At 41.1% G+C, this 15,655-nt stretch overlaps 1 protein-coding gene across 1 annotated transcript; it reads right to left on the bottom strand.

Moving 5' to 3' along the window:
* Positions 1–7,208: 7,208 nt before the first annotated feature.
* LOC104446921 (zingipain-2) lies at positions 7,209–10,010 on the bottom strand. Its single transcript, XM_039302410.1, has 5 exons — positions 9,919–10,010; positions 8,453–8,499; positions 7,964–8,317; positions 7,726–7,785; positions 7,209–7,660 (listed from the first exon to the last, which is right to left on the bottom strand). Exons 1-5 carry the CDS (start codon positions 10,008–10,010, stop codon positions 7,209–7,211), a joined length of 1,005 nt encoding a protein of 334 aa, XP_039158344.1.
* Positions 10,011–15,655: the final 5,645 nt, after the last annotated feature.

Below are 15,655 nucleotides of genomic sequence, written 5' to 3' on the forward strand. Positions count from 1 at the left end.
TGATGCATATAATATATATATATATATATATATATATATATATATTGTTATGTTTTTAACTAGATCTGTTGAATGGTTTGAGATTTGTTTACGCTTTTGCTTGTGTAATTTATCATTAATGCGAATTTGACGCTTTTTGGGATGTTGCAAGCAAATGACCGACATGAAAAGTATGTCGACCATGGGTTCTCGTGTGGCCATAATGGATCAGGGCGTGAAAGGATTTTTAATTTTATTTTCAAAATAATAATAAATATAACACATTGACTCAAGTCGATAAACTTGGTGCCCGACCCGATTGGGATCCAAGCCCGACTGACATGGGGCAGGCTTCACGCCCCTTGAAATGACAAGTACACCTTACCCCCATTTTCAACTTTTCCCCCTCTTTTCTTTTGTCTTTTCCATATATATTTTTTCTCTCTTCTTCACGTGGTCTTCTTCTTGAAGACCCCTCTGCACGTGTCAGACTTAGAGGGAGAGATCTATTTTGTCTTTTATCATCTTGTCTTTTCTCCTTGTTTTGACTTTTCTCTCCCTTAGTCTCTTCTGCCCTCTACGAACGCAACGCAAGAAGAACACTAGATTGAACGCCAACCCTCCTTTCCTATTGATTTAAGACACTCGCTAATTTAGGCTGCACATGACAACGCTTCGATTCCTAGGATTTTTTTTTTTTTCAGAAATAGTTCTTTTCTATTTCTGCTCTGAAGAACAATTAATGAGTAAAAAACTCATTTGGTAACAACACAAAATTTTACTCTTGAAAAAAAAAAGAATATAAATGCATTTGGTAACGCAACAATTTCTTTTTTGTATTTATTCATTTTTTATTCTTGCTCACGGATCGCCGCCACCGCCCCCGGCGGTAGCGTTCGATGTTCGGTGGCAGCGGCATTTGGCATTTGGTGGCGGCGGTGGCGACAAAGCGACCGATGGTGGCAGCATTCGGCGTTCGGGTGGTGGTGGCGGCGGCGACCAACGGCGGCGACGGTGGGAGGCGACGGCGGTGGGCAGGCGGTAGTGGGTGGCGGCGGCGGTGGGCGGTGGCTGGGTGGTTGACGGTTGCTGTGGCAAAAAAGAGAATCAAAAGAAAAAGAAAAAGAAAATTAACTTATTTCTAGAAATTGTTCCCCGGAACAAGAAGCAACATTTTTTTGCGTCTTGTTTCTGCTCCAAATTTATACTGACTAACTTTCTATTCCCGAGAATATAAAAACAAATTGGCATTACCAAACAGATTTCTATATTTTTTTTATAGGGAACAAAAGAACAGAAATCATGAAAAACAGAAACGTTCTCATGCGCTACCTTAAGCGCCAGAAAACTCAAGTTTAGTTAAAGACTCAGGCATGATTATAGTCCCGTCCGTCCGTCCATCCTTCACGCGGCCGTCATCCATGGTCTTGGTCACCACCATTAACCCTTCAACTATGCTAACCAAGAATCGGTCACCCGAAAATGAAATGCACACAAAAACAAGAACATACGCAGCAAAGGTGGTGGTGGGGACCTATCGGACTCTTTTAGCAAGACGCGAGCACCCACATCGGCCAGAAAACTAAGAGCACTTGCACGAACCTCACTGTGACACCCCGAACCCTTTGCAAGTCGTCACCAGCGCCAATGTTACACCTTATTACCTTTCTCTTTTGAAGAAGTGTCCTAATTCATAGACACATTTTTTTTTAAAAACAAAACGATCCCAGCGTGACTCATTAGTGGAAGCAAATTAAAACATCACCATCTCTCCCCCTACCAACCATGATACAAATACACACCACTAATCACCATAATTTTATAAACAAGCCACGACACTTTATTTACATATATTTTCAAGATGGGACTTCTTTGGGTCGGTACATCAAAAAGGAAAAGCTAGGACTCAGCCATGTCCAGCCTAAAACCTCAAAAAGAACCCTCGACCCTCTACATCTCACGTGCACAATCCCCATCATAAGTGTCGGCTAACTATCCAAAAGAAACAACCCCTACTCGTCACGCACAGGCCTCACACCCAGTCCGGTGCTTCAGGTGGTGGCGGTGGCAGCATCCCTCTCATCACCCCATCGTGGCGAACGTGGACGGAAACAAACTCTTGGACAATCGGGCCCCCAGCTAGGCCTATGTCGTACAAGACAAAACAGCGCACACGTATGTAGGTGAGTCCAAGTATAGAAGGACAGCTGAACTCCTCACACTCTATCTCGACGTCGGACGGTAACACATAAAATGCACCCCGCGTGACGGCAGGAAGCGGCATATTGCTAATCTGAAATGTTGGTCCCCAAAGGGATGAGTATAACTACTTAGCAAATAAGGAATCCAATAACAACTCAATGCATCATGCAATTCATATATGCATTGCAGGCGTTACTTACCTTGAAGCCATGCGCATACTATCATGCATCATCATATCAATTTATAACACATACATGTGTATCATCATCGTATCATACATGTCATCATCATCATGACATCATCACATTACACATGTCATCATCATCATGGCATCATCACATTATACATGTCATCATCGTCATGGTATCATTACATCATACATGTCATCATCATCATGACATCATCACATTACCCATGTCATCGTGTCATATCATATATCATAATCATTATCATCACCATGCATATCATCATGCATATCATATCATGGGTGATCATCATTATTTCACATTCATCATCATCATGCATATCATCATGCATATCATATCATGAGTGATCGTCATTATTTCACATCACATATCATCATCATCATCATCATCATGCATATCATCATGCATATCATATCATGGTTTAATTTCCACTTTTAGCTTTTAATTTGATCACCACATCACCCATTCCTCAAATCATCAATTTCATCATCCCCCGGGCAAAGACCTCCGAGGCCTCCGCATTCACCTCCTCCCAGCCACCGGCATCCGACCCCCACATTCCGGGCATCTCGCATCCCAACTGGCATCACGAGGCATTCCCTTCGGGCAGAAACCTCCGACAGGACTTCCGGCATTTACACTCCCTGGCCGGGCATCCCGCACCCCAAATCCTGGCATCGCGAGGCATTCCCTTTCGAGCAAACCTCCGACAGGCTTCCGGCACCCCCACGTTCCGGGCATCCTGAATCTCCTAGGGAAATCCGGCAATGCATCTCTATACATTCTAGCCTCATCCTCCACCACAACCACTTCCTCACTTATCATTATCCACATTTATTATTATTTTGATCTCAATTTAACATGGCATATGGCGTGACATCAAACAAGTCATTTTTGGCATAAGATTCACAAATGCATCACTATTCAATGTCATACATATACCAAGACTTTATCATACATGCAACAAGATAAGTTTAATGAAATTTATGGCCAATAAAATAATCTATTTTATTTTATTTTTATTTTATTTTTATTTATTTATTTATTTAAATTCCAATTTTTATCATTTCCATAAATTTAATATCAACAAATTCCCAAAATCATAATTTCAAGCAATTACAAACCAATAGGATTACATGCAAAATTCATGGCCAAATTGAATTTCACACAATTTCACAATTTCCACAAAACAGCACATAATATTCGGATAAAACCAGAATGCACATTTTCCGAAGAAATTCGATTAAAATATCTATATGGCCTCCAAAAATTACAAAATTTTACAGAGAGATAGCCAAGACATTTTCGTACAACTTTTATGAAGAACTCCAAGCTAGATTATTTTTAGATTATTTTATACAACCTCACGAAGCTTCTGAACCCATTACCGCATCGTCCAGTGTACACATCACCGAAATATTGAGATTTCACCTACCTATTCTCTTTCGTTTTCTCTGAAATTTGGATATGTTATACATCAAGATATCATATACAATTTTAATGAGAGATCTAAGTCAAATAACCATAATATAGTCATCATTTAGGTCCTTGAAGTCTCGGGTATCTCGAAATACATCACCAGAATCACCGTCTACAAGATCTAGTCGATTTACTAGGCTATACTTGTTCATTTAACTTAAAATTTGAGTATATTGTAGTTTAAGATGTCTCCTACAACTTTCATGAAGAAATTGAAGTGAGAATCTCAACAAAAACCAACATGCAACCACGAATCCAGCAAGAGTTCAGTAAAAACTCTCCAGATCTGAGGTCTCCGTAGGATGAGACTTTAACCCCTCAAATCTCCATCATTTTCCACGAAATTTCAGTATATTGTAGTTCAAGATGTTAGCTACAACTCACATGAGAAATAGAAGCCTAAATCGGACTCTAAACACACATGCAAGCTCAAACAAATTACTGACTCACACGATCCGAGCAAGAACAGTCACACCATCCACACTCAACTCATCCATGCTTCGGTTTTTCTCATCTAACACCCAAAAACTCAACATGCAAACGACATACAAGCATGCAAGAGAAGCTAGAGGACTCCCACTTGTCTCTAGACCGGTCGGTCAACGGCGTAGGGCGGCAAACATGGCGGCACACGGCGGACGGACGGTGGTTCCCTCCTCCTTTCTCTCTCGGCCGCTCCTCCTCTCTCTCGAAATCTCTCTCTCTCTCTCACTCCCTTGGGTGAATGAGGTAAAACCGCCACCTCTCTCTCTCTTCCCTTCTTATACCCCTAGAGCTCATCATTAGCAATGATGAGATTGCCTTTCAATTTGGCCAATGCATGGCCTTCTCCTTTGCCACTTGTCTTATTGAATTTTGAATTGGGTTTGGGCTTGGGCTTGGGCCATCCGGCCACTCTTGGCCCTCCCCTTGCTCGATGGCAGCCCACTTGTGGGCTTCAATGGGCCGGCCAACTTGGCCCATTAAAGTTCCACTCTTGGGCTTAAGGCCCAATCGAATTTTTACCCTTTTTTTTTTTTTTAATTCTTCTATAAATGTTTTTAAATTTCAATTTTTCATATTGGCCAAAGTCTTGGGACATCTTGTTTATTGAAATTTAATTTATAAAGTACATGGCCAAGCATAGATTACTAATTTATCAAATTTAAATTTTCACAATCATATGCACAAATCATCTAATTAAAGACTAATGGCTAAAGCATAAGCCATGGAAATTTTTATCACCTAATTAGGAACTTTAACACACCTTATGGCTGGCTTTGAATTTTGGGATGCCACACTCACCCGGGCATTAAATCAAACACATGTGGGGTGCCGACTGAGAAGGGGGCTTTACACCTACCTGGACTCCAACTCAGACCAAAACCAAGTGATAATGAACAAGCCGGACTCAGTTCCAGTTAATGTAAGCATGAGTGAAAAGCAGCAAGTCTCAACCATGGAGAACACAAATAAGCATCTGACTTAGGCATTTCGTCGAGCATGAGGCATACACAAACCTGGGGGGTGAGGAACGGGAACGCTTGAGCTCGAGTTCAAGCTGAGATCCATAGCAGTCCACACATTAGACTTCAAGATCGTGGCACACACACAAATGGAACAGAAATGACGCGCGCTAGACAAACGGCGAAACTCGCGACAGGGCAAAACAGGGCACGAAACAGAGGAGGTTGGACCGAGGGTCCTTACCCAGCTTGCGGCGTCGGGCAGTGGACAAGCTCAACAGATCGGGCTACGTTTGTCCACTTCGCGCACCCACAAGCTGGGATCATCGGGAAGCCGACCTCGAATCGGAAAAACCAAGACCACCCGAAAGGGGACCTACCGTGGCTTCAAAGTGAACAAGAAGCGGCAGTGGATAGTTGGTTTTGGTTTGGAAGTTGGTAGCCAACGGCGGCCCTTTCAGTTGCGTTCAATCTCTTTCATGGCCGGATCTCTATCAGATCTCGCTCACTCTGCCGGCCTCTCTCAAGATTTCTCTCTCCTCGACCTCTTTTTGGGGCCTCCCGATCCACCTCTCTCTCTCTCTCTCTACCTTCCTAGATCTCTCTCTGTTCAGATCTTGCTCTCTACCCTCGCTCGTAGCTCTCTCAAACTCAGATCTCTCTCTCTCGCTAAATCCTCCCTTGGCCAATCCCCATATGTGTCTTTTATTTTCCTCTCAGATCTCTCTCTCTCAGGTCTCTGTCCTGTCTCTCTCTCTCTCGGATTTGCTCACTCTTAGACCTCCCCATATGTCTCTTAAGGGAAGTCCTCCGAAGTCACTCCTCTCGTGTCTGTGTGTCTTCTCAACTGAGCTCGCGGACTTCGCGAGGAGGCCAGTCAACAGAGGTGCCTTGGCGCGCCGACCGGCTTTGGCGCCGCCGAGCCGACGTCCCGTCGGCCGCCCATCTGCTCTGCTCTGCACCACCTACTCTACCGCATTGAAGGCGTGCCCCCTCCGTTGTCGGTCTATCCTGCTCTACCTACTGAGGGCGTCCTTCACTTGCGTCCTCTACCCTCGCTCGTAGCTCTCTCAAACTCAGATCCCTCTCTCTCTCTCTCACCCTCATCTGCTCTGCTCTACACCACCTACTCTACCGCATTGAAGGCGCGCCCCCTCCGTTGTCGGTCGACCCTGCTCTAGCGTCCTTCACTTGCGTGGGAAGGAGAAAGGAGGAAGGAGGAAGGAGGGGAAGAGAGGATGGGCCGGGCTGGGCCAAAAGGGAAAAAGGCTGGGCCCTGGGCCCACGTGTGGGGGAGAATAAAAAGAAAGGGGACTGGGCACGAAGGTCCAGCCCCATGGGCTTTTTATATATATAATCCGAAAATAGGGTAAGAAAAATAATAATAATAAAAACTTAGTAGATGCAAGCAATATCAATACCTAGGTGATGCGAAAATCATTTTTGTTAGGGCCAAATTTGTTCCTGATTTTCTATGCAATTTAATCCTAAATATTTAGCCAAATTTAGATATCAATAATGCTAAAATGATCATCAAAGTCAAATTACTAAGTAAAGGTCGTACATTATCGAGCCATGTGTTGCTGGTCATGTAAGTTTTAGCCATAAAAATGGATGGATGGATAGATAGATAGATAGATAGGTAAATGCAAAGAGAGATGGATAGATATGGAGGTATGCATCGTAGACAGAGAGAATTATTGGTAAAACAAGAAATTGATTCAAATTGGGGAATTAATACGTGATCCTCCACGTAACTTAGTGCCTAGAAAGTAGCCTCCTTAGAAGTACACCACCACTATATAGCTAAACAACGGGGACAGACACAAGAATACGAAATTAGGAGAAAAGGAGCAACTCGTAACTTCACGATGGGTGTAAGTATCTTTGATTGTGCTCATGCAATCGGGTAAGAAGCCCGCGACGCGAGACCGCATAATCCTGTAGAACTATCATCACCTCTTTGAATCCTCATGTAACCGTTTTCGCCCCAAGTCTCGCCCCAGGAGTTCCGGATCTTCCAAAACTTTCCATCCTCACTCGTCCCGTACCCGACCACGACAACTGCATGCGGCTGCTCGCCGCAATCCTCATTGAACACTCCGCTGCTATAGCTCTGGAAGTTCATCCCACCCTTGGCAATCCAGACCGCGACCGGCTGCTGCGCAACTGCCTTCAGGAGCTCGTCCTCACCTGGCTGCACGTCGGCAAAATCCTTGATTTGCGCCGCCCGTTGGGCTGCTTTCGTTGAGTCGCAGGTCCCGTCCATCTCTTTGTACATGTATGTTTCCTCGGATGCAATTCCTTCGTTTTGGACAATGTACTTGAAAGCATAGTCCACAGAACCGCCTTCGCAACCATTGCTTTCCGTATCACAGTCGATTAGCTGTTGCTTGAGAGCGATGGCAGCTTACCGCTTTTGATCTGCATGATTCCTTCTACTGCTGCGACTGCTGAGAATGCCCAACAGGATTCTGCATTAAAAAAAAAAATTGTCGACATTGTAAGTGTAAAGTATTTTTCACATTCTTGTTACTATTCGTATCTGACTTCTCAAGATAGATAGCCTCCAAAACCTTTTTCTAAATATAAGTCAAAAACTGATCCCATAATTGGATGCATACAGTATGTTTAGATTCTTACTACAGTTGCCTTGGTCCTTGATCGGATTTACGGCGCCTTTCTCCACCCAATCAATGCTCTCGGGAACATCCCCAGTTGGATATTGTTGCCTCAACGACGCATTTCTGGGGGACTTCGGTTGCTTAGATGCCAAGTATCGAGTGTGCCTCCGAACGAACTCATCATTGGTCAAATCTGAGAATTGATTGATGCCTAACTTGAAAGTCCGATTCCCGGATGCATTGAAATCTTCAATGAGCCGCAAGTTTTTCTCGAAAATCGCCCGACGTTTCTCCTTCTCCTCCCGGTCCTTGTATGTCTGACCATATTGGACCATCCATTGCTTGTGCTGCTCGGCAATGTTGAATTCACGCAACGTGCAGACTGACATCGCATGCCATGCCAAAGTGTTAAGAATTAGAACAAGGGAGATGATGAATTCACTCCTGAGAGAAAATGCCATTGCACAATTGCGAGTGTGTTTCTCAGTGGAATACAAAGACATGGATGATAAGATACCTGCGCTGGAAATGAATATACATATAGTCTTGCCTGTGATAGCCGTACTGCATAAGCCAAGCAAAAAGTTTACATTAATTGTAAGGTGGAAAATTTGGTTCCATACTCTGCAAAGATGCGAGTAACAAAACCGTTCTTGTCTGAACACGCGAAACTTTAGGGTCAGCCGTGGAGAGCACGAGTTCTTCCTGTACATCCACCACCACCACATCGGATAACCAGTGCTGTACCAGAATTTATCAGATTGTCTCGATCAACTCACAATAATCACCTCCGTGATGTCTTCAGTGGGATCCATATCTAGCAAGTCGTGCCGTTTTGAGCAATCTATTTTTTTTTTTTTTTTTTGAACAAATTCTATGCATGTCGACATTTCATCTGCAAAAATTTCATATGTTAGAATTCAATGAGAGATAAAGTTTATTGACACCTAAATTTTGGCAACCCGATAATTTATTTATTGTATAGAAAATTAGGGATTAATTTTAATCCCTAAACAAAAATATTATAATTAAGTTGCATAGCATATAGTTTTAGAAGCATTTATTAATTAGTTCATATTTTTATTAATTGTATTAGCATTGGACTGACGGTGGACGATCATGAACTTAAAAGTGGACAGATTGAGCCCACATAGTGGGACAAAATTTGGCTAGCACTAAAGGACCAAGTGGGCAAGATTTCCATGGGAAGACAGGCCAAATTGAGGTTAATTTAATCTAATTTTAGCCATTGAGAATTAATTAAAATAGGTCTTGAGCTTTACTCAGCCCATTACATGAAAAAAGGCCTAAATTAAGCTCATGAGATCAAGTTTAAACCTAGTTTTGCACTATATATAGGACGTTATGTCTCACAAATACAGGGTCGGCAATTTTATTCTCAAAGCACATAAAGAGATTCACGTCCGGCCAGAAGAGAGAAAAAGGGAGGTGGTGGTTTTGTCTTCTTAGATGGTGTCATTGTGAGTTAGAGGGAAAATCGTGGAGTTCCTCTGGCAATTGCACCTGGTCTTCACATCATGGTTGTTCGTCATGCCACTGTGTACCTTTTGCCATCAAGCTCACTTATTCTGAAGACCCAACCCCGACGACCAACGTAGGACTAGTACTCACCAATTTCCCAATGCGTCCAAGATTGTCGTCGCCATGTCACTGCGTTAGTCACATTTGAATCTTTCTTGCTACAGGTTTTCTTAAGTTAAACTGCAGTCCAATCCCAATGCTGCCTTCAACGTTTGTCTGGCAACTTTTGCGGTGATTGATTGCCATCACAGGCAAAATTTCTTAGACGATTACACGGCTTATCAGCGACCAGCAACTTCTGACTACCAAAAACTGTTGTGCCGAAATCCCCACCTGTGGAGTCCTACGTGCCGAGCTACAACTCCTACGAGCTGCTTGTCATCCACTGCGAGACAACTGGTCGTCCTTGCTACCATTGATCATCATGTAATCATGTCACACCGTGCTGCGAACTCCCCCACTCGCAGCGTACAAGAAGTCCATGAGTCCTCCTTGGCTGTGAGCCGCTGCACCACCGACACCTGCTGCCGCATCGCCACCACTCACTGCCATTCGTCACGGTTCACTGTCAAGGAACCAGTAGCAATCCCAGCTCGACTGTGTTGTGTTCAAATTTGAAAATAAAATCCTAAGATGCACATCTCTAGTATATTTACAATATTTTATTGCCTCCCACTTCAAGCTTTTTGATTCCCTGGTGAAAGTTCAACCTATCAAAGAAAATGTCTCTACTTATCCCAATGCACTCCCTCTACTTGTTTGTTAAATCAGGTATATCACGTTTTAGGTTTTTTATCCGACTTAATAAACCGTTTGTGAAGGTTTATAACCATGAGCGTGTATAGGTGAATCCAGTGTTCTGTAAGGAGCTGTGGGACTAATAGAACAAATACAAATTGTTTGTTGACATGAACAAAGTCAGGGAAAATTTGAGTGATTCGATATATTCTACAATTGTCTAATATATTCTATTAGATATTAGAATATTCTGTTAGATAGTTACTTAAATATTATAATCCACAAAATCCTAAGATACCCCCTTATGTTAGGAAACTTTCCTAACTTATCAAGGTACAGAAAATCTTCCATCCTATCCATAACCATTTGGATACGATAGTTGATTTACTCGTTTCCAAATTTGAATGGATAAGCCTTCTATTAATATCCATAACCACTTGGATATGATCGTTGGTTTATTTCGTGTCCTTATTGAAATAGATAACCTAAGATTGTGGATTGCATTATTTAATTAAATATCTATGCTTATTTGATTGCTTGTTTTAAAAAGAAAATCCAAGAAAAGTGTCTTTGAATTAGATTTAATTCTTGCTAGAATATTGCTTGTTTTAGGTTAGATTACATGTTTAAATTATGTTATTTATTTATTCTGAATTTTCAAAATAAAAATACCAAAAACATCTGCTTTAGGATGCTAGATTTCCTTTTCTTTAATTAGAATTGCATTTTTAATTATTGGGTAATTTTAATTTCGAATTTCAATTTAAAAAAAACATAAAATAAAAATATCATGCATGTCATGTAGAATTAGGTCATCCCTTGCATGTCATTTAGTCATTACATGCTTAGGATGATTTTAACGTGTGACATATTAGAATAGTTGCATTAATATTTGTTTGTCATTAGATTAGGTCACGTAAGTAACATCGCATGACATATAGTTTGTGTAACGACATTGACTCCATCTCCAGGGTCTCGAGCAGCAAAAATTATTTTCGTGACGTCTCAGGCGTGTCACCATCCCGTTTCTTTTTATCCGTTCATTAAGCATATGTGGAAGTGTACATATAACACTTAGATAATAACAAGCAGTTAGGAAAACAATCACTTGCAAACACACAATTACATTAGTTATATTTACAAACCCTTTTGTCATGGGCCGTTATATTTACAATCATTACATACTCTATACTAAAAAAAGCCGGAGTAAATCTTAGCTCCTCTATCGAGACTGCAACTCCTCCATACCTACAATTCTAAAAAATAACGTGGTGAGTCATGGACTCAATAAGTAAAATCCCTAATTCTTTACTAAGAGGATATCTCATCATCAAAATCTAGTAGGTACAACACTCATAATGCAATATCAATGGCATATCAATAGCAAACTTATTGCTATCCTTGACTACATGCAAATTTCTATCATAACATGCTTCAATACATACTTACCTTTGGCTTATCAAGAAACATATCACCATATCATACTTATGTATTACCAACACTCATGCAAATTCATTTACCGTTGTCCTAAGTCCACAGGCCCTCTTGGCTTGACTAAGGATTCCAGCTTCATGTTGGGCTTTCTGACTCAACCATGGCATCCCAACTCAACCGAGATATCCTGGCGCTAGCTCACAAAGGCATCCTAGCTCAACCCAGGCATCCTGGCTCAACTAGGGCATCCCAGGGCCAGCTTACTCAAGGCATCCGGGCTCAAACCGAAGCATAAGTATGATATATTGTAGTTACCTAGAGTGATAAGGTGCATTGGAAGTTGGGCTAGTTAGTTAGGAAAAAAAATACCATGCATTCATTCACTTGAGTGATTTGTTTTTGCTAACCTTAACCCCTCACTTTGGTATTTTTATAGCTGTGTCTATTCTTTTGCATAGGTATTCTTTAGAAATCTAGTAGAACACCATGAGTGCTCGGGACTAGTCAACTTCTAAAGGAAAGTCGAATCAAGATCCCTGACTCGATGGAATACTGCAAGCCCTTGCAACCATAGGAGGTTTAATGGAACAACAGGCGCAACGACAGACTAATGGTAATGGGATGGTGATCAACTAATGCAGGGACTAGTTGAACAATTCTTAAGACTCAGGCCATCAAAATTTGCTAGAATTGGAGATCTTGAGGAAGTAGCATCATGGATCGATGAACTAGAAAACATATTTGCACTACTGAAGTGCTCTGATGAGGACAGAGTTACATTGGCAGTGTATCAACTTCAAGGCAATGCCAACCATTGGTGGAAGGCAACTCAGGGGATGATATATCCCTAATGGTGTGTCTATTACCTAGAATGCTTTTGTGGAATCATTTAATGAAAAATATTTCTTGGAGTGTGCCCGTGATCGAAAGATGGAAGAATTTTTGCAACTCTGCCAGAATAATATGACGGTCAACTAGTATGAGGCAAAGTTCTCTTAACTGTCCAGGTACGCTTCTCGGTCGGTTGAGCATCTTGTAGATAGAGCTAAGTGATTTCAGGATGGATTAAAGCCCGAAATACGAAGCCAACTTGTGCCATTAAATCTTAAAGATTATGGTGAGATATATGAAAGGGCTCAATTGATTGAGAAAGATGTCATAGAGAGAGCGGAGGGTCGATCTTATTATTCAACCTTGAAGGATAAGAATTGACGCTTAGGTAAGTGGCCGATGATGGGAGACAAATCTTCCTTTATCTTTAATAAGAGGAATCGTAATCACAAGCCCCCTTCTACTTCAAAAGATGGGTGCCGCATTTGTGGAAGACATCCTAGGAGCACTCCTTGTTTTGTAAGGACGGGAGCTTGCTTTGGATGTGGCTAGCAAGGCCACCTCCTTAGAAATTGTCCACGACAACAAGGAATGCAGCAATAGTAGCCGCAATAGCCATTAGTGAGGGTTACACATAAGGATAATCCTAATCGTCCGTCAGCACCAGGAAGACTCTACCCGATGACCAAAGAGGAAGTAGAGAATTCCTAGACCATTATCATAGGGACTTGATGAGTTGGATGATCACATTGTACTTGGACCATTTTGTTATAATATTTATAGATGACATTTGATGCTCTCGAAAAGTCTAAGTAAGCGTGAGCAATATTTAAGAGTGGTGTTGTAGATACTTTGGGAACATGCAATATATGCCAAATCCAGCAAGTGCGAATCTTGGTTAAACGTGTGGTAATTTTAGGCCACGAGTGATCGACGGAGAATAATAATTAGAGTAGTGCAACGGAAGAATGGTGGAGCCAAAGAAGACATGTTACGAGCTTGTGTGTTGGACTAGAAAAGAAGTTGAGACAAGCACTTACACTCCATTGAAATTGCCTACAATGTTAGTTATCAGTAAATCATCGGTATGACACCATTCAAAGCACTCTATGATCGGGCTTGTAGGACTCCAATGTGTTGGGATGAAGTTGGGGAAAAGATCACTGGTCCAAAGTTAGTTCAACTTACTATATACGCCGTTCAGACAATCCGAGATAGAATGAGAGTTGCCCAAAGTTGTCAAAAGGGTTATGCTGATAATAGGTGGAAACACCTAGAATTCCAGGTTGGTGACCATGTTTTTCTAAAAGTATTGCCCATGAAAGGTATGTTCCATTTTGGTAGGAAAGGAAAATTGAGTCCTAGATTTATAGGTTGGCTTCACGACAAAAGCTTGCTTAGGTCCATAACATTTTCCATGTTTCAATATTAAGAAAGTATGAACTCGAACTGGCACACGTGCTAAACTTCGAGGAGATCGAAGTAGACGACAAAGTGTCATCAACTGAGGAGCTGGTGCGGATCGTGGATCGAAAGGAGCAAATTGTGAGAAATAAGGCCATTCCCTTAGTTAAAGTAATATGGCAACACCACGAGGCAGAAGAAGTGACCTAAGTGAGTGAAGAAAGTATGAGACAAAGTCATACCCACACCTATTTGAGCTAGGTACATATTTAAATTTCGAGGATGAAATTTTTTAGGGAGGAGAGTTGTAACATCCTCAACTTTGAGTCTTTTACATGGTAAAAGAGAAGTCCAAACTTGGTTTCACCGGTTAAGCCCGGTTGTGTCCGCTCCTCCTCCGATCATGTCTTAGGCATGAACCCCAAGCCAAATAAGATAGTCAATCATGGTCGAATTTGATTAGTCCAGATGACAAGGCCTTCAAAACTTAGATATTTTCCAACTTGCATTTAATGCCTTTGTCATGTAGTAAATTAAGAAGCACAGACACTTGGCATGTTGGGGCTTTACATTAGAAGATAAGATTAGATTTGGATTTAAAGACATTAATGAAAGGGACACCTCATCCTTGGATAATCAAAATTTCTTGAAAAACAAGTGTGAACAAGTGTGAAAGTATTAAATATAGTGAGGGAAAAGATATCCCTAAATCCTAGGCCCATTAATATCCTATGATTTAATTGTGAATGGTAGACTTTAGAACCTACAAAGGAGAGGCCACATGCAGAGAGAGAGGAGAAGGCCATGACAAGTCCAACTTTGGACCAAGACAAGTCTACCTTATCTCTTTTGGACATTAGCCAACAACTAACCAAGACAAGTGTCCAAGCTAATATAAAGTCTACTAGGATCTTCGGAGATAAGATTGTATAGTCATGGATGACCCTTGATTCAAGGCCAAGTGGGAGCACTTCTCATTTCAACTAGAATTTTCCTCATTTAATTTTCGAAATTCCTCGACTTCTGTTATTTACCAATTTTATATAGCTTTTTTATATTATGAATTTGGAAAAGTTTCCTTCATGAAAGTTGTTCAAAATATCTTGATCTATAACATTTTTAAATTTCATATTTTTCTGAAGTGAAATGATTAGGATGAAGGCCCAATCAATTACTATATAGAACTTGCCTAGTATAGTGAAAATAATAACTAAGTTGCTGTCTCTGAATTTTCATAAAACTTTTTTTCTTTTTTAATTTGGACATACTTTCTTCACAAAAAGTCTTAAAATGACATACATATCTATAACATATTAAAATTTGAAAGAGTTTTGTGAAGATTTGGATTTCGAAATGAGTCTCTCTCTCTGACCGTTGAATATGCTCGATGGATGAATTTTTGGGTTGTGTTTAATGAATTGCTACTCTTTCCATAGAACAAATTTGGCTTGGATTTCTTCATGAACAATGTTTTCTAAGATCTTTCTACAACATATTAAAACTTTTATAATTTTTGAGTTCGTTTAATAAGGTAATGGTATTGATTTCTGAAAGTTGTTCAAAACTATTTTCACCTTTTAGAATGGGAGAACACATGCCCAACTTGGAAGGGAAGCGAGCTGCATGCCTAACTAGAGGAAGTGTGGCATCTGGAAAATTTTGACGATCCTCGGTTATGCAATAGTCTGTGACTGATTGACGGAAGTATCGTTTGACTGTGTCATTGGTATTTTTATGGACACCATTCTAATCTCATCGTTGGACCGATGCG

The sequence above is a fragment of the Eucalyptus grandis genome, chromosome 9 (assembly GCF_016545825.1).
Source record: "Eucalyptus grandis isolate ANBG69807.140 chromosome 9, ASM1654582v1, whole genome shotgun sequence".
NCBI lineage: Eukaryota > Viridiplantae > Streptophyta > Magnoliopsida > Myrtales > Myrtaceae > Eucalyptus > Eucalyptus grandis.